Raw genomic sequence first — 20715 nt, forward strand, 5'->3', positions numbered from 1 at the left:
TTTCCTCCTCTTGGCCGGCAGGCCGTTAACCGTCTTCTGAGAAGATGCGGTGGAACCCTCCGGCCCAACCCGCCGGCCGAGCCCCCAAACGCCACTGGCTCAGGTACCCGCTAACGTGCGAGGGAACCCCTGCGTGCTGACCAATGGCAGCGAGCCTTACTGGGCGGGTAGCCAGCTGTACCCGCGGCCAATAGGCGAGAGACTTCTTGTTTCCTGGCAGAGCGGGGTCCCGGCACCGCGGCGCTCGGGTTTTGTTTGGGTCCTGGGTGGAGGGCCCGGGTGCCGGGGCCCGAGGTGGCGCCTCGCTAGCGGGAGAGGGAGCGGGATCGCCGGCCCCGAGAGAGGTGAGGGGCGCTGGGTGGAGCGCGGGCCCCGCCGGCCCCGGCCCCGCCCCCTGGTCAGCCCCTTTCGGCCCGGAGTCCCTCTGGAATGCCGCCCCCCCCCCCCCCCCCCGGCCCGGGCCTCCTCGGCCCCACCCCCACGCCCGGGGCCGCACCTCAGGCCCCCCAGTCCCTCCTCGAGTGTGAGTCTGTCTCGCCCCTCCAAGCCTCCGAACCCCACCCTGCCCTGGGCGAGCTCGATCAGTGTGAGGCGAGGGTCTGTCGGAGTCGAGGGTCGAGAAGCCACCCCTTGCCCCCAAGTGGGTGTCTACCAGCCACTTTTTTAGGGGTGCTCAGGATACCCATCCCTCACCCACAACTACTGCCAGCGTAGCTTTTTCAGGGACTCCAGTGCTTTGCAGGGCGGGAGGGGGCTGCAGACAAACCCATGCCCTAACTGGAATTGAGCTACTGTCTCCAGGTGAGCAGGCGGCTACTGCCCAGTTTCTTTTGTCTTGGCAAAGGCCGCAGTTCTCTAGTTTTCTTTCGTAACAGGCATAAGGTAGTAACAAAAAAAAGAAGGAAGACCCAGCCCTTCCAGGGCTCAGGGGAGCAACCGACCGAATGCCTGTGAGGACAGAGGAGTGGAGAGAAGCAGCTGCCCATTTTAACTTGGAACTTGGTTCTCTCCGCTCTGCTGGAGAGGGGGGAGCCAGTCCAGGAACCAGAGATCCAGAACGGCCATCTCTCAAGATGGCCACGTGTTGTGGTGGGTTTATCTGGGCTAGGTGTGGGAAATTTGACTTCTCTAATGTTATTCTCCAACCTTTGGGCCGCAGAGAAGTTTAGAATCTAGCATTTCTCAACATAGTTAAGCCATTGAGTACTTCATTTTGGAATAGCCAAGCTGTTGTAAAATGGGGTCCTTTTAGGTCAGTTATAAACCCTTCGTGTGGGGACAGAATAGAATACTGCTTTCTCTTAGTCTTTGCCGGAAGGCCACTTCTCCCTTTTCTGAGGTGGAAAGAGCCTGTTGCTTCTTAGGGCACTCCCTAAGAATAGCTTTCATTTATCAGGAGATACCCAAAAAACTTTTTATTTTTCTTCCTCTCCTTCCTACGTCCCCCCCGCCCCCCCCCCCAATTTTTCCCCAGCTCTCAGGGCCAGAGTGGGCAGGAGGATGCTTTCCCAGCCTCACCATGGAGCTGCGCTGTGGGGGCTTGTTGTTCAGTTCTCGCTTTGATTCAGGGAACCTAGCCCACGTGGAGAAGGTGGAATCTGTGTCTAGCGATGGGGAAGGAGGAGCAGGTGGGGCATCAGCCCCCATCAGCAGCATTGCCTCTTCCCCTGACTACGAGTTCAACGTGTGGACCCGACCAGACTGTGCCGAAACAGAATTTGAAAATGGGAACAGGTAAGAGGAAAGTAGTGGAGGGAGGAAGAAAGAGAAGAGAATAGATGTCCGTGTCCCCAAATCCCTGTTCAGTCAGCTCTCTGACTTACAGTTCACTACCCTTCCTCTCTCAACCCTCCTCCCCCTCTCCTTGCCTCCCCCCTACTGAACAGGCCTTTCCCAATTTCACTTGCTCCAGCTGTCCCACATACCCTCCCTCCAACCCTCAGTATCCAGTGACCTGTTTCTCCCCCGGCCCGCAGGTCATGGTTCTACTTCAGTGTCCGGGGAGGAACTCCAGGGAAACTCATCAAGATCAACATTATGAACATGAATAAGCAAAGCAAGCTGTATTCCCAGGGCATGGCCCCCTTTGTGCGCACACTGCCCACCCGGCCGCGCTGGGAACGCATTCGAGATCGGCCCACGTTTGAGGTAAGTTCTCCATGAGGAGGAAAGACAGACTGGGGAACTAAAAGTAGAGGAGGGACAGGAAAGAGGAGTTAGCCTCAATACGGAGTACCAGGCAAGCGGCACACCGGGTTTTGATATCCGCTTTCCCTCCAGTGCTAGCTGGAGTCCCAAGATAAGCCCCTGCCTCAGGAAGCCTAGAAGGAGCCGGCTGTCCTATGGAAAGTTCCAGAGGGAGGGAAGTTGGTCACCGTGCTGAGGGTGTAGGGTCAGTTCCTGGTGATCCCAGTAGGATCTTAGTTCTCACACCAACGGCCCCTCCCTCTTCCTCCTCTGCTCCTCAGATGACAGAGACGCAGTTTGTGTTATCCTTTGTTCACCGTTTCGTGGAGGGCCGTGGGGCCACCACCTTCTTCGCCTTCTGCTACCCCTTCTCCTACAGTGACTGCCAGGATTTGCTAAACCAGCTAGACCAGCGCTTTCTGGAGAACCACCCTACCCATAGCAGGTGCTGCCCCCGTCCTTACTCCTGCCACACAGTCCAGGACCAGACAGCACCTCTGCTACTTCTGGAACTTGCCCCAGGAGCCCTGAACCATGAATGTCACCAGTTCTTTTTTCTGTACAGAATGTGGGACTTTGGGTACCTTTGACAAATATGTGTATGACCTTGATCTCACTGTACCACCACCTACATTCCACTCATCCACCTGCCCAGTTCAAGCCTCTTAATATCCCAGCTCCCATCAGTTATCCAGAACTTAGCACTGCCATTGCCCAGCACACCTTTTTTTCTGTCCAACAGAGGGCAGCCGTGTACACAAAGTCATCTATCGTAGGGAGCCATAAGCTGGGGAGAAAACAGTAAGTTCATCCTGTCCTGTACTCTGCATCCTAGCAATGCAGACCACCCAAATCCTCAGCCTCATTTAACATTGTGAGGGACCTTAAGGTCCCAAAGGTTAAGGTAAAAGACCAGATCCTACAAATCCTAGGCTGGTGATGAGGCTCACCTCTTGTTAGGACTTTAGGGAATTCCCCTGGCTTAATGATTTTTGTCCCCACAGTCCCCTGGATACCATCTACTACCACCGGGAGATCCTTTGCTATTCTCTGGATGGACTTCGTGTAGATCTGCTAACCATCACTTCGTGCCATGGGCTCCGAGAAGATCGAGAGCCCCGTCTAGAGCAGCTATTTCCTGATGCCGGCACCCCCCGACCATTCTGTTTCACAGGCAAGAGGGTGAGTGGGAGCATAGCCGAGAGATAGTACCTGGGCCTTTCCTTAGCCCCAGGCCCTGCTGACAGCTTAAGGCCACGTTCTCTCTGAGCATCCTGGCCACCACCTTAGCCTGCACTGGGAGGCAAGCGTGGCCGCTCCTACTCCACTTGCAGACTCAGCCAGCTGGAAATCCAGTGGCTACTCCTGCCCACCCCCCGCCCCATGTCCTGTTAGAATGGACCTCTAGCGTGACTGGCCTAATGACCGCTCTCCTCTCCACCTCAGATATTCTTCTTAAGCAGTAGGGTACACCCTGGGGAGACTCCATCTAGCTTTGTCTTCAATGGCTTTCTGGACTTCATCCTTCGACCTGATGACCCCCGGGCCCAAACCCTGCGTCGCCTCTTTGTCTTTAAGCTGATTCCCATGTTGAACCCCGATGGTGTGGTCCGGGGCCACTACCGGTAAGAAGCCTCCCCAGCCTGTCAGGATTGCTCCCAGTCCCCCTCGTGTCCTCCATCTCAGTGAGACACTATCAGCCTCTTCTTTAACTTCTCCTGTAGAACAGTCCTCTTGCACCCGAACAAGGGCAAGCCCATCTCCTTGTCCAGTGACCAGAGAAGGAAGGTGGCACATCTCGTGGCACTCTCTGGAAGGAGTAGTTAGAATAACTGCAGGGTCCACTGGGTGCAGGGAGCTGTGCTTAGGTCTGTGGTAGGGCTGACAGCAGATCAGGGAGAGGGCCTGTCCTCAATGCTTGCCTTCCTCATGCAGCCTGAGCCTCTCATTTTATAAGTCCATCTCCCATGGTCTCCCTTTCATCCACACTCACGTCTCCCCCACTGGCCCAGCCCTCTTGAGCCCGCTTCATTCCCTGTCCTCCTACAGCACAGACTCACGTGGAGTGAATCTGAACCGTCAGTACCTGAAGCCTGACGTGGCCCTGCACCCAGCCATCTACGGCGCCAAAGCCGTGCTTCTCTACCACCACGTGCACTCCCGTCTGAACTCCCAGAGTCCCTCTGAGTACCAGCACAGTCCCCGGCTCCCTCCACATGCTCCCCTTTCCGACCTCGAGAAAGCCAACAATCTCCAAAATGAAGCTCACCTCGGTCACGCATCTGACGGGGACAACCCTGAAGCCTGGACGCAGACCAAGCCAGCAGAACAGAAGCCCAGCGGTGTGTGGATTATGCCCCAACAGTCCGCTGAGGCTGAGCAGCCGACCCCCGACACCATCCCCCCTAAAGAGAGTGGTGTCGCTTACTACGTGGACCTGCACGGACATGCTTCCAAAAGGGGCTGCTTCATGTATGGCAACAGCTTTAGTGACGAGAGCACCCAGGTAGGGATCCCCGGATTGTCATGGGAGTGTGGGGGCTGTGGCAGGTCAGGAGATAAAGCGTAGGCCACAGACAGAGGGAAGGTGGCCTTTTGGCTGGAAGAGATATTCTACCTCCAGACAAGCTTCGAAGGGCCGAGAAGGGTTGGCACTGGGGCTTTGTCTCAGTCATCACATCATGACCTTTGAACGAAGGTCTTTATTGTAGAGTTTGGGAATCCAGGGGGAAAAGACAAGTTTGCATTATTGGAGAGAAGAAGCTAAGAGCTTAAAAAGAGGCGGATTTGTACCTTTCCAACACCTGGAAATCATATCAGGCATACGGTGAGAATTCCAGAATGCTGCCTGCTGCTGATGGTTGTAATGGTATCTGCCGTGGGTTTAGTCCCACAGCCCCCTGCTTGCCATCTCTTCCTTGCCCGCCATTCCTCCCTTCTGTCGGTCTCTCCTGAGTTGCCTTTTCCCTCCCCCAAACAGGTGGAAAATATGCTGTATCCAAAGCTCATCTCCTTGAACTCCGCACACTTCGACTTCCAGGGCTGCAACTTCTCGGAGAAGAACATGTACGCCCGAGACCGCAGGGATGGCCAGTCGAAGGAGGGAAGCGGCCGGGTTGCAATCTACAAAGCCTCAGGGATAATCCACAGGTTGGCTGGAAGCTGGGGTGTAGCTGACGAAGTACCTTCCCTAAGGAAACCACCACCCCAGTCTAGGCTGTCTGAGGAGCAGGGGACAGCGCAAGCCTTCTCTAAAGACAGGCTCATCATTAGCATCACTGTCTTTGGTCCAGGACTCTGTCTTTTGGGGACTTCCTGGGTATGCCAGACTGTGCCAAGGCTAGGTCTTATTAGTACTTTGTTCCAGGTGATTACTTCTTAGACCACCGAGGCTGTGCCCCATGGTTCTGTCCTGATTCTGTCCAGGCAGGACACTGATAAAGGTCTCTGTGTCTTAGCTACACACTGGAATGCAACTACAACACTGGGCGCTCGGTGAACAGCATCCCTGCCGCCTGCCATGACAACGGGCGTGCCAGCCCCCCTCCCCCGCCGGCCTTCCCCTCCAGATACACCGTGGAGCTGTTCGAGCAGGTATGGAGGCAGGGGTACGTGGGGAAAGGGGGGACCTCCAAGTCTGGAAGGGCCTTCACTCGTGCGGCCTGACTCAGGTTCCTCGAAGAGAGGCTCACCACTGTCACCATCTCGCCCTGGGAGTTCTATTCCTCAGCCCGTGTCAGGGCCGGGCCTTGGCTATCATGGTATGGAGAGGATGAGTAGGCGCTCTTTCTGACCCCGTACCACAGAGAATCCCCGGCACATCCGAGTCAGATTCTTTGCCTCTGAGCTCATCTTCCTCCTCCTGCTGGGTTTGTTCACTCCTGGGCTTAAAAGCATCGCCTCTGCGTACACCGGTCTTGATGACCTCTGGGCTCCTAGGGCGCACAAGAGTAGAAAGAGCTGCAGGTCATTGAAGAGCTCGAGGCTTCCGCTAGAGTTCCTTCCTGGTGCCAGCCAGAAAGCACACCTGCTCTTGCCCATAAAGGATGAGGGCCCCCAAATGAGCAACGGTTTAGGGAACAGCTTTAAGTTTGCTGAGATAAACAGCCCTGGCACAAAATTGGGGGCACCCACTGAGAAAATGTGAGGCCTGGCCGCCTCTGCCACTGTGCTGTGCTCGGGCACCCCAACACGGCGGCCTGGGTTGCAAGTCCTGGGTGCTGAGCCAAACTGGGCCACCCCGCAGGTGGGACGAGCTATGGCCATTGCGGCCCTGGACATGGCAGAATGCAATCCGTGGCCCCGGATCGTACTGTCCGAGCACAGCAGCCTCACGAACCTCCGCGCCTGGATGCTGAAACACGTGCGCAGCAGCCGAGGCCTGAGCGCCATGAACGTGGGTGTCAACAAGAAGAGAGGCGCTCGAACTCCACCCAAAAGTAACAGGTAAGACCCGCAGGGTGGAAGGAGGAGAGGGTATGAAAGTGGAACAGGACCTTGGAGCAAGAAGTTCCAAGGGATTTGTGTTCCTCCCCTATCCAAAAGGCCCACATGGTGAATATTTTCAGAGTAAATCAAAATTGGTGAGATGAATGCATTTTTTGAAAATGGGGTCCTCTTCCCTTTTACCTGGAGCTACGTACTTCCTAGGCATCTGAGAACCAGGCCAGGGGATCCCCTACTCAAGAGCCCTGCACAAAATTAAATATAATTGCAGTGGCGGTGGGGGCAAGGTCTTGGCTTCCAGGGGTTGGGAACGACGCGGGGAGGCAGGGCCAGCACGAGGGAATAAGAGGGGAACTCACTGGGACTTAAAGCTGCCAGAGCCAGCCCTATAGCTCTTGGGGCGCTCTCAGCGAGAGCAGCTATGTGTGGGACCGGCCAGCATGCCCCGGGCCGGACACCTCGTCTGCGGCCGCGAACTCCGCCCTTCTCCCTTGCAACGAGTCCGTGTGCCCGTCCCCCCGGCGCTGCTTTGCTGAGCATCAGACCCTGGGGACAGCCTTGGGACACAGCCTGCCCGGCCCGGGGTTAACCGGCTTCTGCTTTTGTGCAGCGGCTTGCCTGCCTCCTGCTCTGAAAGCCCCTCGAGCCGGGCGCGCAGCTGCAGCTCTGGCGTAAGCGGTGGGGGCAGCGGCGGCAGCCAGCAGAGCTCCCCACAGATGAAGAAGCCCCCCAGCTTTCCTTTTCATGGCAGCCGGCCTCCCGGGCTGCCAGGCCTGGGCTGCAGCACTCCAAAGGGCAGCCACCGGGTGCTGGGCCCTGTCAGAGGTAAGCCGGTCTGGGAGGCCCTGCAACGGCTGTTCGGTTGTTTGGGGCACTGCTGGGGGAAGTGAGAGCTTGAAGCTACGCACTTGGCTGGGACCAGGGCTCAATCAATAAAATTAGTTTCTAGCAGCACCTGCAGCCTCTCCTGCGACCTTGGTGTTCCCTGCGCCACGAGCTCCCGAGCGGTAGTGTGTGTGGCCCGGGCGGGAGGCCTGGGCCCCGGGGCTTCGGCCCGTGCTGGGAAGCAGGGGGCTTTCCAAGGCCAGAACCCGAGCTGGAGCAGGGGCCACGCTGAAGCGCGAAGGCTCCGTGGCAGGGCCGGCGTCAGTCTGTCCTGTCGGGAGCAGTGTAAGGAAACGTCCTCACGACGCAAGTGGCAGCACCGTAGAGCCGGAGACCCCGAGACCCCGAGACTCCTAGCCGAGGCCTCTGGGGGATGACACTGTCCCTGGCTTCAGAGCCTGCTCAGAAAGTGGTATCAGAAGGATTCCAACTCTTCCAGCGAAAAATGGAAGAACTACAGACAGCTTCTGGTTGAGGCTTACTAAGCAACAGTCTGGTCCGTTCCGGCAGCGGCCGCCGCTACTCAGCGGAGCGTCAGTCCCCCTAGGCTGGGCTTGAGGAGACCCTGCCTGATGAGAGATTCTGGGTTTCAGACGTGTAACAGAAACAGATGGGCCTTTAGGGAAAAAGAAGAGGCGGGCTGTGGAGCCATTCCTGGGGAGTGACTCGGACTTTGGTGGGGAGAGACTGCTGGGTGCCACTTCTAGAAATACACTAAGCCCCAGATCAGTATTGGTGGTGGCCTCTGGGCTGGAGAAACCCTGCCAGAGCATGGAGGCTTGTTAGCTGGAGCTGAGGGTTCTGTGGGTCTTCGGGGTGCACTCGCCCTGCCTAGCGCTTCCCCAGGACAGACCAGAAGCTCGCACTGGGCTGTGGGAGTCTGCCTGCGCCAGGTAGAGCAGCACAGGGGGAGAGCGGCTTTGACCAGTGGGACCTTTTATCCCTGATAAGCAACGCTGTTATCCTGCTTACGTTCCAAGCCCCATTCTTTGGGATTCTCCCATCACTGGGACAGGATGCTTCTGTACCCTGTGTTGGAAGGACAGTATTAAAGTAATACTAACGCTGTGTATTTAAATAGCATTAAACAGTGAACAAAACAGTATCGTACATACATTTCATTTGATCCTCACAGGGACCTGTGGGGTGGATGGTGTTTCTCCGTTTCTCTGGTGAGAAAACGGAGGCTGTGGAAGGGGACTTGTCCAGGATCTCACGGCTGTTAGTGGCAGCCGTTACTCAAGCTGCTTACTATTCAAACTTCCTCTCATTTCTTTTCCTTCTTTCTTTCTTGTCAGCCGCTCATACCTCTTCACTCATACTTCCTGGGAAGGAATGTCATCATCCTAGATCCCCCTTCCCTGACTACAAAAGAGAAATAGGAAAGAGTCCTCTCTAGGTCCAGGTCCTCCCTGGAGGATTCTAGGCAGTTTCAAATCAGTATTTTATTCTCACCCCCCCCCCCCCCCCCCCCCAGTGAGGGACATGTATTCTGTGTCTCTGTTACTTCCCCCCAGATAACGAAGAGAAAATGTGCATATTCAGTACTAAGGATTTCCTTACAGGAAACAGACCTAAAACAGTCAACAGAACATAAAAGCACACACTCATTATAAACACAGGGGACTTGGGGAGCCACTGTCATAGATAAACTCAAGAGTAATTAGCCAACTGCTCAGTTGAGAAATGGTTTTGAAGAATGGATGGTAGTATATGGCCTGATAGAAACATTCCAGGATGACAATGGTAGCCAGGACCAGCACTGCTGGTAGAGAAGACAAGAAGCAAACATACCCAGCTGGCTCAAAGGGCCAAGCCCTTCAGCACCGAAATTAGGTGGAGAGAGGCAGGAGGAAGGAGTTGAAATGTCTTGAAAACAAAGATTATGAGTTAACTGAGACACAGCAACGATTATGTGCTTCAGATGATGAGAACAAAACATGTATGGAAGAGCAGCCTGTGAACCGTGTGGACTGGGCAGGCAGGGGGAGGGGAATCCTCGCTGTAGTTTATCCATGAGATGGCTAATGGCTGTACCGGGGTCCGGGAAGGAGAGATGAATATATGTATCAGAAATAGAGGTGGCAGGGTTCGGTGATGATGGAAGAAGGGCAGACTAAGAGCTTCAAGGCTATCAGCCAAAGGAAAGAGTCATGGTGATATTAAGACATTGTTCGGAAGAAAAAATGTTGAGCTTATTTATTCTAGACATGTTTGGATGTCATGGGCTAACTATATGGAGGTGTCCTGCAAGCAGAAAAAAGAGCCAGCCTGTAGAAAAGGTGACGACAAGGTTGGATCTAGGCGTCATCCACACATGCAGGTAAAACAAGTGAGAAGTGATGTCCCCCCAGGGGAATGAACTAAGAAGCAGAAAAAAAGAATAAGAGACACCTGGGGACTTGCGTCCATATTTGTAAGACCTGAGAAACTATGTCTCTAAAGTCATAGAAGGTTGAGACGGGGGTTACTAATGAGACCAAACAGGAATACTCTAAGGAGATGAACAGGTCAGAGTGCTGGAATCTTGACTCCCAGGTGCTACAATTTTTGCTGCTTCATCTCCTAAAATCCCTGATAGGACTCCAGGATAGGAGACTAGGCCTGGCTTAGGATAGGGACCTGCAGTGCAGACTGTAGTATCTGGACTGGGCTTCTTCAACCAACCCTCGGAGAAACAACTTTGTCCAGTTGATCTGTCCTGTAGCTTTGTGCTATTTCCTGGCTCCACACATCTGGCTCTTCGGCTCCTGCCACATCCAGGCATACTCTGTCTTCCAGGACAGGAAGAACACAGTTCCCATATCTCTGAGACCTAACTATAAAGCAGCTGTACTGTCCAAACCCAAAACTGAGACTGCGATTTAACAAAGGATTTTTTTCTGACTTGGAAATTTATGAGAAATTTTCCACTAATGTATAAAAATCATATCACACTTAACTATACATTTAATTTACAACTACCCTTTACTGGCTAAAATAGAGCATGAGACTGTGCTATCCAGAACACTTCAGAAAAGATCTAGGCAACCAGCCAGAAACTTAAAGCAGAGGTTCAGGGAACTAGTCTGGAGGTTCCATGCTCAAGGCTGGAGGGTGACATTTTAGAAGGCCAACGTGTAAGGCAACTCGGGGGTGAACGGGAACGTCCCTGGGACAGAAGGCTGCAAGAGCCTCTGAGGAAGCCCTGACCCCCGCCACCCTCTGACCGCAGTGCCAGCCAGCTAACCTAGTTCCCCCAGCGGCAAAGCAGGTCCTGAGCAGCACCTTCCCGGCTCTGCGGGCAAGCTCCAAGCCAGCAGGCGCAGAAGCGCTCGCCAAGCCGAGGAAGGCGAGGCCATGGGAATAGCTAGTCCACGACTGAGTCAGGGAAGCCGAAAGCCTGCAAGATACTGGTGCAAAAGGAGGTGCAAGCAGAGCTCGAAGGCAGGCCTGCTGGGGACAGAGTGGATAAGTCAATCGGCTTCTCTGGTCAGTCCTGCAGGGCATAGGACTAAGGTGAGGCCAGTGGGGCACCCAGGACTCAGGGTCAGGCCAAGGCCTTCTCACGTGGTGCACCCTAGGTGCTTCCTCCTAGTCCTGGCCCTGGATCCAGGCAAGTCCCTCTCAAGAACAACCTGGCCCATCTGGCGGGCCCCTGGGGTAAAAGAGGCAAGGTCAAAGTGGAGGCGGTCAGCTGGCGCCCTTCCGCTGCCCAGTCCTCCCTCCCAGCTCCGGCCCTTCTGCCTGCGGCTACTAGAACTCTTTCCTGGCCTCTGTTGCGCTGTGGCTCAGCAGACGGGCCGGTCCTGGCAGAGCAGGCCAAGCCCCAAGGCAAGTGGAGGCGCCTGTGAAAAGCGAGTCACAGGACAGGAAGAATGCCTCCAGCACCATCCTGCTTCCACTTTCTCTGCTGCAAACAAGTTTCGTGGTGAAGGGCAGATGAAAGCTTATCTGAGGGCAGGACATCTCCTGACATATCCATTTATTCCCTTAGCGCCTAGCACTGATTAAATGACCAGCAAATACGTGTTGAAGGAATAAAAAGCAGGAAGTGGGAAGCCAAGTAAAAGCTGGTCTCACCCTACCCCCCTCCAGAGGGCATCAGTGAGGCCCACGGCCGTGCCAGTGACTCAGTCAGATCTAGGGCGCTACACGGAGGGCCAGTTACAAAGAGGTCTGGGGGAAGGGGGGGCATGATGCCAGACCTCGAAGTGGTGAGACCTAACTCCTGCACTGGGGAGGGCAGTCCACCTCCACCTCAGACCCTCGCCCCAGGGTTATCCTCCCACTCCCAAAATGGAATCTCTGGCTGATTACCATAAGAATAGTCTCACAACCTCTGGAAGCAAAGCTGATTCACGTATCACTTTGCACTCAGCCTTAAGCCACTGACTCTAGAGTTCAGAACCAAGAAATACTTGGGGCTCCTCCCTTAAATCGCCTCAGTGGGGACTGAGAAGGCCTGATTATACCAGGGGCCAGAAGTCAAAACATGAGAAATTGGGCTGTGTGCTCACACTGCCAAGTCTAGAGGCAGGCCTGGCCAGGTTTTAAGACAGTCGAAGTGAGAGTTAAAATGCGATCTTTAAATGCTTTATCCTTTCCATATTAGGCCTCTTTCCTAAACCAGACTGGTCTCCCATCCTTAAACTCTCATAAGGGCAGGATTCTTGAGTTGTATCCGTAGTATCTTTCCCAGAACACCTACATTCACACTGACGGTTTTTACACCAAATGCCTGTTTTGCTTCATAGCTTCCGGAGTGTTTCTCAGTTCTTGCTACAACCTACAAATTTCCCAAAGGCTATCATTTGCTTTCTTACTTGCTCTTTCTTACCTTTCCTGGGATAGGTGAGGCTTCATCCTTTAACATGATTTCAGCATACCCCTGTGTATAGGTATTCCTCAGATCCTCTAGAAACTATTTCCATCCTTCATCAAGCTCAGGTTCATTTCTGCCTATTATGCACTGTCATTTGGACATCATCCTGATACCATTGTTTTACTAAAGAATTACCCAGGTCTGGGTTCTGCGGTATTTCTAAGTCATTGGTGGTGGGTAACACTTCAGGTTGACTGTGGCCATGAGTCTCTGACCTGCTCTCTTTCACTGCTGTGTCACCTCTTATTAGCACCCTGAGGTCTGTTGGTGTTTATTATTGATGCACAGTTGACAGGTCTGGTTATTTTTGACTCTTGGCTATGGCTGGTACCCAGCCTCTCAACAAACTTCTCAAAGCTAGTTTCTGTCCTGAAATCTCTCCCTTTTTCTATTCCTTATTCATAGAAGTATCAGTTTTTAAAAATCTGGTTTGGGACTTCCAAAAGTAGCCTTGTCACTGCTAGCTACTGCTGAGTATAGCTGGACAAGTTATTGTCATCTACATCCTGAATTAGATATGTTTTCCATCTAATACATGTTGCTTTGTCAGGGGCCAACTGGCATCCTGGGACCGCCACTGAATTCAGTTCCATGAAGGTTAATAGCCCATTTGGTCTGAGAGCATTTTGGCACCTGCTGTCCCTCTGTGATGTGAAGGACCTGCCAAACCCAAAAGCCTCCCTACCCAATCCAGCCACCATCTGCTCTCAGAACTCGTAGCAGTGACGCTTTAGCCACAAGGAGTGGACCAGAGAGAGCTGCCACACAGGGGATAAGCCTGTGTCCTTAGGCTCAGAGAGATTACTGAGGCAGCCCGTGGTCTATAGTGGGTGTCTGCTATTCAGGAAAACGAAACCTTTACTAAAGTCTCTGGTTTTCTAGGCAGAATTCTGTAGGCACTGGGATATGTAGACTGGAAAAGACAAAGTCTCTATCCTCAAGAGATTCAAGTTTCAAGTAGAAATACTCGTGAAGATTTATTGAGCACTATGTGCCAGGCACTATCGTAAGTACTTTACATGTACTAACTTACTTCATTGAGGAGACAAAACCCATAAACGATTACTAGCCAGGTGAACAAAGGACAACGACGGGGAACAGTTACTTCTACCTGTGACGGTCAAGGAGGCTTCACTGAGGTGACATTTGAGATGGGGCCTGTACAGTCTGACTAGAAGAGGAAACAGACGCTGCAGAAGAACCACAGGGCTAGCAGCCGCAGGGGCAACAGCAGAGGGCATGAAGGATCAAGTCAGCAGGCTATCAAGGGTGGGTAGCCTGGAACCACAGCGGGTGGAGCTCTGAAGGCCATGTTGAAAAGCTGAGACTTTATCCTTTAAAAGACCTTCAGTATCTCCCCCTGGCCTGAACCAGATAATTCTTGATCAGGTCTAGGCTTTGGAATAATTTCTGGCACCAGTGTGAAAGACAGCTTGTTAAAAGGGAAGGGATTCAAGCTAGGGCGAGCAGCAGGATTTTTTTTTTTTTTCCCAAAAGCCTGATGAGAGAGACAAAGACCGGTATCTGGACACGGGCCAAGGCAAGGGAGAATGAAGGAGGAATCCCAGCGAAGGCAGCGGCAGTGTTTGCCAGATTTGGTTAAACACGAATCAAAATCTAAGCGAGGAGTCAAAAGATGAAACAAGGTTTCTAGCCCATTTTTCACCAAGATAAGAACAAAAGGAAGGATGGGAGAAAATGAGTTTTGCTGGGGTCACGAGAGACTAGCAGGCAGAGATGCCAGTGGACCGCTCGCTGACCTGCAATCCCAGGGAAAGGGCTAGCGAGCAGCTGGAGAGTTTAGAGTATACAGAGCAGGAGGGGACCAAGAGTAGAATTGGCGGGGGTGGGTGAGCACTGCTATTTGGGGGCAGGAAGAGCAGACGAAGAGGGGAGGTTAGACGTAGTAGGAGAACCTAGGGGAGCCATGTTTCAGAAGCCAAGCTCAGTCACTTCTCTGCCAGAAGAGAACTGAACTGTTCAGAAATGAACTGGTGAGTGAGTAGGCTGGTTAGCCACGGAGAGGCGGATGAGGGCTGGCTGTCGCCTGGATAACTGGAATAAATGTCAGAGGTCCTTCTACCCATCTGAGATTTGCTTCTGAAGAGGGGTGCTGGCGTGATGACAAGCCCGAGAGCCGGCATCTCCTGGCAGGCGGCGCCAGCACGACAGTGAAGCGCCAGGGCCTCGCTTATTTGCCCTTTTCTCTCCTATGTTCCTTCCACTCAGAGCCCCGAAGCCAGGATAGGAGACGGCGGCAGCAGCCACTGACCCATCGCCCTACTTCAAGCATCCTGGCCCCGTCCCCAAATCCCGCTAGTTCTAGCCCGGCCTCCTCACCCAGCGTGGGCTCCTGCCTGCTGCCCAGCTCACTCAGCATATCAGGTCTGTACCCATGGTCACCGAGATCTGGGCGGGCCAGCCTCCTTCCTTCCCTACCACCGAGGGTATAGACCAGGCTCCCTGCTAGGCTTAAACCAGTCCCTTCAGCTCCCAGGCCACCTGACCTGGCCTCCTTGACCTGATGTCATGCAGCCCTCTGCACAGCAGCGACATCACTTACCCTCCTGGATTATCTGAAACCCCTAGAGCACTTATGCCCTTGTACGGGGAGCTGGAAACTGTCTTTGTCTAATAGACTAAGAGTTACCATCTCCTGCCCTAAGCACAGTACCTCATTTAATCCTCATTTTCAAAGCTGAACAACCCGAGTACCTGCTACCTGGAGCTTCCTGACTCCAGTTTAGACAAAACTGAAGAATGAAAAAGACATAGGTCTTTCACCTGTCATCACAGCAAATGCTGTGTAACCCCATCATCCACATAAAACCTAGGCCACCTGCTCTCCTCTTAAGTTATACCCCCAGCTGTGTAAAGGACTGGATGGGAAGGAGTCCTAAGACTCCAACCCAACACCTTATAACTCCCTCAGAGCCCGTAACTCCCAACCTGTCGACTGTCTTCAATGGCTAGTAACCCTCAATCTACCAGTCTTGGGTACTTACTTGATCCTTAAACACTTACTCATTTGGATGGGATAGGCTCTTAGCTCTATAAATTCAGAGTGGCTCAGCTTGATGGGCTGTGATTCAAGATCCAAGCTACTACTCCAGCCCTTGGACCAGACTGGAGCATGCCGTGCTTCTCAACCAGGGGCCGTTCTGCCCACTAGGGAACACGTGGCAAGATCTGACGACATTTCTGGTTGTTACAGTGGAGAAGGGGCAGGGGTTCAGAAGCAATGCTATCCAGTGGGTAGAGGCCAGGAATGCTGTGTAACATTCTACAATGCACAAGACAGCCCCCCAAAACAAAGAATCACCCAGCCCAAAATGTCAGCATTGCCAATCCTGAGAAAACCCTGATCTAAAGGAAGTTACCTCTTCTTCTCCATGGTCCCCTACCCTGATATGTTTCCTTTGTTTCCTAGGGAGCAGCTGCTCACTCCTGTCCTCAGGGGACAAGCCAGAGGCTGTCATGGTGATTGGGAAAGGGCTGCTAGGACCTCGGATCCCCTGTATCAGGACACGGTTGCAGGTAACATTTTTGGGTCTTCCCCAGCCCCCCAGCGAAACAACCCTGGCAGAGCCCAGCAAGGCACTGTTCATTTGGGCAGTGGGAGGGAAAATGCTCAGCACTGCTTTCAGCCTCTCCCCTCAACCGTATCAGAAAGCTACTCTGGTGCCTGAGTGCCTCTGTCTGTCCAGTGCCCCCAGTCCCTTCAGCCAGGTCTCTTGCTTGCTTCCAACCCATGTCCCTGCCAGACATACCCCAACCTCAGCCTGCTGGCTTTGGCTTTGCCTGCCCCTGCCCTTGGCTTCTCCTCTCTTTCTGCCCAGACCTGCCCGAAGAGAGTTCCCGCCAGGAGGGGTCCCGGATTCCCCAGGTAACACATCTGGTTGCTGCTCCTAAGAACAGCTGTGCCACCAACTCCAATTCAGTCCGGTTCCCCATGCTAAGTTGGCTAAAGCTGGGTACAGGCAGAGGCTGGATGGGTGAAGCCGAAGCTGCTCTGGCAGGGGCTGAGGCACACAAGGCTCCGAGGGAGACCTCCCGATTCTCCAGCTGCTTTCCATACACTGCTTCTCTATTTAGCCAGATGTTAGCCATGATACAACCATGGAGGTTAAATACTGGATCCTTTTGCCTCCCCTAGTTAATTAAGACTTGGAGTCATAGACTGAACCCAAGAATTCTCTAGCTATTATCCTGCCTTACCTTCTCAGCCAAGGACAGTGCCCAGAAATTCAAGGTCCCAATACCTATGTTGTCCCCTATACTACATTCTTACGCATGGAAACTCTAGAAGCAAACCCAGAAGCAAAACGGTTCATGGAAGAATCCAGCCTCTTAGCCCACCCCGTATCCATACAGGCTAGGCCCAGGTTGGGCCGGGGCTCACCGCCGACTCGCAGAGGGATGAGCGGCTCTTCCGGCCCCACATCCCCTATACCCCGGACCAGGGAGGGCAGTGAGCCGGAGCCGGGACCCCACTCTGCACCAGGGTGAGCACCTGGGTCCAGTCCCTCACCCCACCTCACTTCTATCCCTTCGTTCCCATTTCTGCCGTTCGGGACCATTTTCTTCCTTCCCTACTTCCTCTGACTCCCAAAAGACTAAAGGTACTTTCATTAAGAATCTTGTCCCTGAATTTTTTCCCATCATGGCCTCAGTCTTCCCTCCAAACAGACAAGAAAACAACTTCTTGTTAGGGCCTAAGGCCTAGGAGCTGGCTCGTTCCAGCATCAGCCCACTGTGCAGTGCTCAACCCCTCTATCCTTACCCATCTCGCCTTCTCATCTCCCAGCCCCTGGCAAACAGACCAGAAGAGGGGCAGAGTTTTCACAACCCTGATTCCTCTCTCTTCTCTGTTGCAGGCTGCCTCAGGCCGGGCCCCCACGGCCCCACTCTGCCCCTGCCCTTTCTCCTATTTCCTATAGTCTGTCTGACTCCCAGTCCCGGATTTGTTACAGCGGGGGGCCCTTGGGCCAACCTGAGGTTTGTTTTGTCCCTAAATCTCCCCCACTCACTGTCTCTCCCCGGGTCTGATGCCTCAACCTTCGTGCCCAGTATTCAGCCCCAAGATGGGAACACAGTGGGGAATGTGCTAGTCCCCTCCCTCAGCTGTTGATTCCATGTGACAACCATAACTCCTTGGAATGCCAGCCACACTCTTCTGAGGCATCGCAGAGCATCACCTTGAGACAGGACAAAGCAGGAACCTGCTACCCCATCCCTCCCTCCACAGCACAAGATTTTGGGACCACAAAAAAATATATCTATATTTTTATATTGGGGGGAGGGAGTAGAAAAGAAACCCCTATACTGGGCCCTACTCAGTGGCAGCTTCTTGTTCCATAGGGTTAAGGAAGACTTTGAGGAAATAAAAGTTGTTTGGAAAAATCCAGGTGTAGTTGCTTTGTATGCTGTGATGGGTAGAGAGATGAAGTGAAGTGTGAAGGCCCCTCATACCCTCCATCTTGCCTCAGACTATGTCCTGGAACCCTAGAAAAGAGGGGGAAAGACCCGAGGTAAGGAAAATGCTGCAGCTTTCCTCTGGGGAAATCCTTCAAGCATCAACTCCCATCCAGCCTGTCCCCCCTTTACATTTTTGACCCACACTTAAGGTTCCCCCACACCCCCACCTTTCCCTAGGACTTGGGTCTACAGTAGCCAACCGCTAACTCGGTGCCCCTTGCCCCAGAACACGGAAATAGAATTCTACATCTTTACAACCACGCACACACACACGCACAAATTCAGCCTAAATAAAAGCCTAAACAACCTTAGAGAGGTGAGAACTACTGAAGTGAAGAGCCCAAATGCTCATACTTGGATGGCATCCTCAGCACCTTTATTCCTACCGGTGTCAGTGCCTCCCTGTAGCCAAACCCGCAACTTGGGCATGGGGGTACCATGAAGACGGGGGCTGAGGAGGATTAGGAAACTCACCCCCATTCTAGCAGGGAGCAGTTTAACGGGGAGAGGGCAGGGCGCTGCAAGGCTCTCCCGACTGTGTGTGGATAAAGGGGCTCAGTTCTGGACTGTATCATGCCTGGCCCGACACTTTCTGATTTGAAGTTTCGAACCCTGCAGGCCCTGGCGCGGCCTCGCCACTCCACTCTCCGGGGGCTGGGCGCTAAGCCCCGGACCGTTACCTGGGGCGGAGAAAGCGCCACTTTCATTCCTGCTTCTTGGGATTGTTGACGGCCACGTAGTGATAGAGAACGACAAGCAGGAAGAGCGACACGCCCAGCATGTTGGCGAAAATGGCGAGCTGCACGTCTGTGATCATCCTGCGGAGAAGAGGAGGGACTGAGCCCGAGGCCCGCGCACTCGTCGCCCAGGCCGAGGCCCGTCCTCGCCCCCACGACCGGCCACCGCCGAAGCGCCGTGGAGCCCGCTTGCGTGCCTCTCACCTGATCAGCCGGGCTCCCCGCGATGCGGTCTGCGTACTAGCTGCAGGTAGGAGTCCCGGCCCGGAAGTTGGTAGCGCGAGCGCAAGCCCAAACCAGGCACTTCCGGCCTGCCGCTTGGTCGGAACGGGCTCTCTAGCCCCGCCGTCTCGCCTGCTCCCCGCGCGCATCTCAAGGGGCGGGGCCTCGGGCGGGGCTGCGGAGGGACGGCCCGCCGTAGGGGGCGGGCGAGCCGCGGACGCGCGCCTGGGGCCGGCGGGAGGCAGCTGGCCGCAGCTGGCGCGGCGGGGGACCCAGCTGACCCGTGGCTGCCTCCCCGGAGCCCAGTGGCGGGCGAGGGTGCGGCGGCGTGGCGGGGTGAGAGGCTCGGCCCGACCCCTAGACTCCGACCCCCACTTCCTGCCCCGGCCCCCCGCGCTGCTGCCCACCCTCCGCTTCCCGGCCCGGCCCAGCCAGGTGCTTCCTTTGGGCCCTGCCCTCAGGGTCCCCTCCCTGGCCCCGGCAGCAGAGAGGGGGGTGAGAGGCGGTGCAGAATGGGGAGAGAGCTGGGGTGGCCGGGTACTCCTCTCCTCGGCGCCTGCCTTTTTGCCTCACAGCCGCCAAGTGGAAGGATCCTGCCTGTGATCTGACCGGTGCCTCCCTAACTCGGGCTCGCTCCCTCCACCCCACCCCCGGAGGTGGGCGTCGGAAATAGGGCGGACCCTCCCGGAATCAAAACCCAAACCGTGGGACTTGAGCCAAGTGGGAAATCACCCCCCGGATGTGAGGGAGGCGGGCGGGGGGAAGGGCTGGGACGAGCAAGAGGGGTTGTGGGTCCTGAGCAGAGTGGATCACTGAGGAGAAAGAAGACTGTGGGTAGATGTCTGAGGGTCTCTGGTGAGGGGAGAGGCACTGGAGCTCTACAGCCCTCTGCCCGAGGGAGATCCTACTCCCCCCTCACTGCTTGCTTTCCCTCAGCTTCACCATAAAAGGGAACGGCACAGAGCCAGGCTGGGGCCGGGGGCTGGGCTGTTGCTCTGGAGCTGTCAGGGGTAATGGAAGCCAGTTGCTTTGCGGTAGAGGGGGCCAGGGCTCAGGGGACGCCTCTGCTTCTCTGAGCCAAGGAAAACTACAGGAGTTGCTATGGGACTGCCAACAGCTGGGGCAGGGGACCATCTTGCTGCCCGTGTGCGCCATGAGCCAGGGGTGCACTAGCTCAGAGCTGGCTTCCCTGGCCTGGGACCATGGGTTTGTCCTCCATGCTCCAGCCCAGTGACTCCTAAGCTCAGTCTCTGCCTTTAGCAGTCTGTAATTCCCCTGGCCTCCCCCATTTCACCCCCCAGCCTCCACCCAGCATTTCCCAGAAGTTTCCTATTTAGAATCTCAAGCCCATGTTCCCTCCACATAATAGTGAAACCCCAGGCGTGTACTTCCTCATGTGTCCCTCAGAGAGTGGTGTGTTCCCAGCTCTGCTCTGGGAGAATGAGGGCCTAGGTCTTAAAGGATTACACACATTATGCTCTGTGGCTCTGGGAAATTTGAAGCAGATCCAAGTCCAACCAGACACTTAGATCTACTGTTAAGACAGAACTAGACCCTGGAAAGCCGACTTTCTAGACTGCAAATGACATGGGGGAAGGCCTTGGAAGTGCTTCAGATTTCCAAGGCAGTCCTGAAACAACTGACCATAGACTTTCAGAGCTAAAGGGGGCCTTCAAGATCATTTTACAAAGAAGGAAACTGAGGCCCAGAAGGTAATTGATTTGACCAGGATTCTACAAATGGTTTGAAACTGTCACCTGAACCGCTTTCCTCTATTCTACCCTCCATGTCCGACTATGGACTCGACAGGTTATCCTAGGGTCAGGGACAAGAGGAAAAGGATTTTAGAACCATCCAGAAATATCCTTCACCTCCCAGAACGTGCTGTGCCTAGGT

The 20715-nt window shown here is 54.4% G+C and overlaps 2 protein-coding genes across 3 annotated transcripts; one reads left to right on the plus strand and one right to left on the minus strand.

The window, feature by feature from the left end:
- The first annotated feature begins 234 nt into the window (after window positions 1–234).
- On the plus strand, window positions 235–17516 carry AGBL5 (ATP/GTP binding protein like 5). Of its 2 annotated transcripts, XM_035000752.1 has the most exons (16): window positions 235–344; window positions 1475–1734; window positions 1977–2148; window positions 2469–2632; window positions 3192–3369; window positions 3634–3812; window positions 4237–4693; window positions 5168–5337; window positions 5646–5781; window positions 6434–6633; window positions 7244–7458; window positions 14612–14767; window positions 15813–15919; window positions 16222–16268; window positions 16757–16887; window positions 17260–17516. In XM_035000752.1, exons 2-15 carry the CDS (start codon window positions 1520–1522, stop codon window positions 16803–16805), a joined length of 2445 nt encoding a protein of 814 aa, XP_034856643.1. In that variant the 5' UTR covers window positions 235–344; window positions 1475–1519; the 3' UTR covers window positions 16806–16887; window positions 17260–17516. The 2 variants fall into 2 exon arrangements, with proteins under 2 accessions (XP_034856643.1, XP_034856642.1); XM_035000751.1 differs by lacking the exon at window positions 16222–16268.
- A 121-nt stretch (window positions 17517–17637) lies between these two features.
- OST4 (oligosaccharyltransferase complex subunit 4, non-catalytic) lies at window positions 17638–18947 on the minus strand. The gene is made up of 3 exons (XM_035000753.1): window positions 18802–18947; window positions 18541–18678; window positions 17638–17887 (listed from the first exon to the last, which is right to left on the minus strand). Exon 2 carries the CDS (start codon window positions 18675–18677, stop codon window positions 18564–18566), a length of 114 nt encoding a protein of 37 aa, XP_034856644.1. The 5' UTR covers window position 18678; window positions 18802–18947; the 3' UTR covers window positions 17638–17887; window positions 18541–18563.
- Window positions 18948–20715: the final 1768 nt, after the last annotated feature.

The sequence above is a fragment of the Mirounga leonina genome, unplaced genomic scaffold (genome assembly GCF_011800145.1).
Source record: "Mirounga leonina isolate KUSES-001 unplaced genomic scaffold, KU_Mleo_1.0 Mir_125, whole genome shotgun sequence".
Lineage (NCBI taxonomy): Eukaryota > Metazoa > Chordata > Mammalia > Carnivora > Phocidae > Mirounga > Mirounga leonina.

What these genes read in the sequence shown, in the direction of transcription:
- OST4 (XM_035000753.1), bottom strand. Translation starts at nt 18,677, where the DNA reads ATGATCACAGACGTGCAGCTCGCCATTTTCGCCAACATGCTGGGCGTG.
- AGBL5 (XM_035000751.1), top strand. Translation starts at nt 1,520, where the DNA reads ATGGAGCTGCGCTGTGGGGGCTTGTTGTTCAGTTCTCGCTTTGATTCA. An exon ending in AACCACCCTACCCATAGCAG is followed by an intron (nt 2,633 to 3,191) that starts GTGCTGCCCCCG and finishes TTGTCCCCACAG; the next exon opens with TCCCCTGGATACCATCTACT. An exon ending in GGACCCCACTCTGCACCAGG is followed by an intron (nt 16,888 to 17,259) that starts GTGAGCACCTGG and finishes TCTCTGTTGCAG; the next exon opens with GCTGCCTCAGGCCGGGCCCC.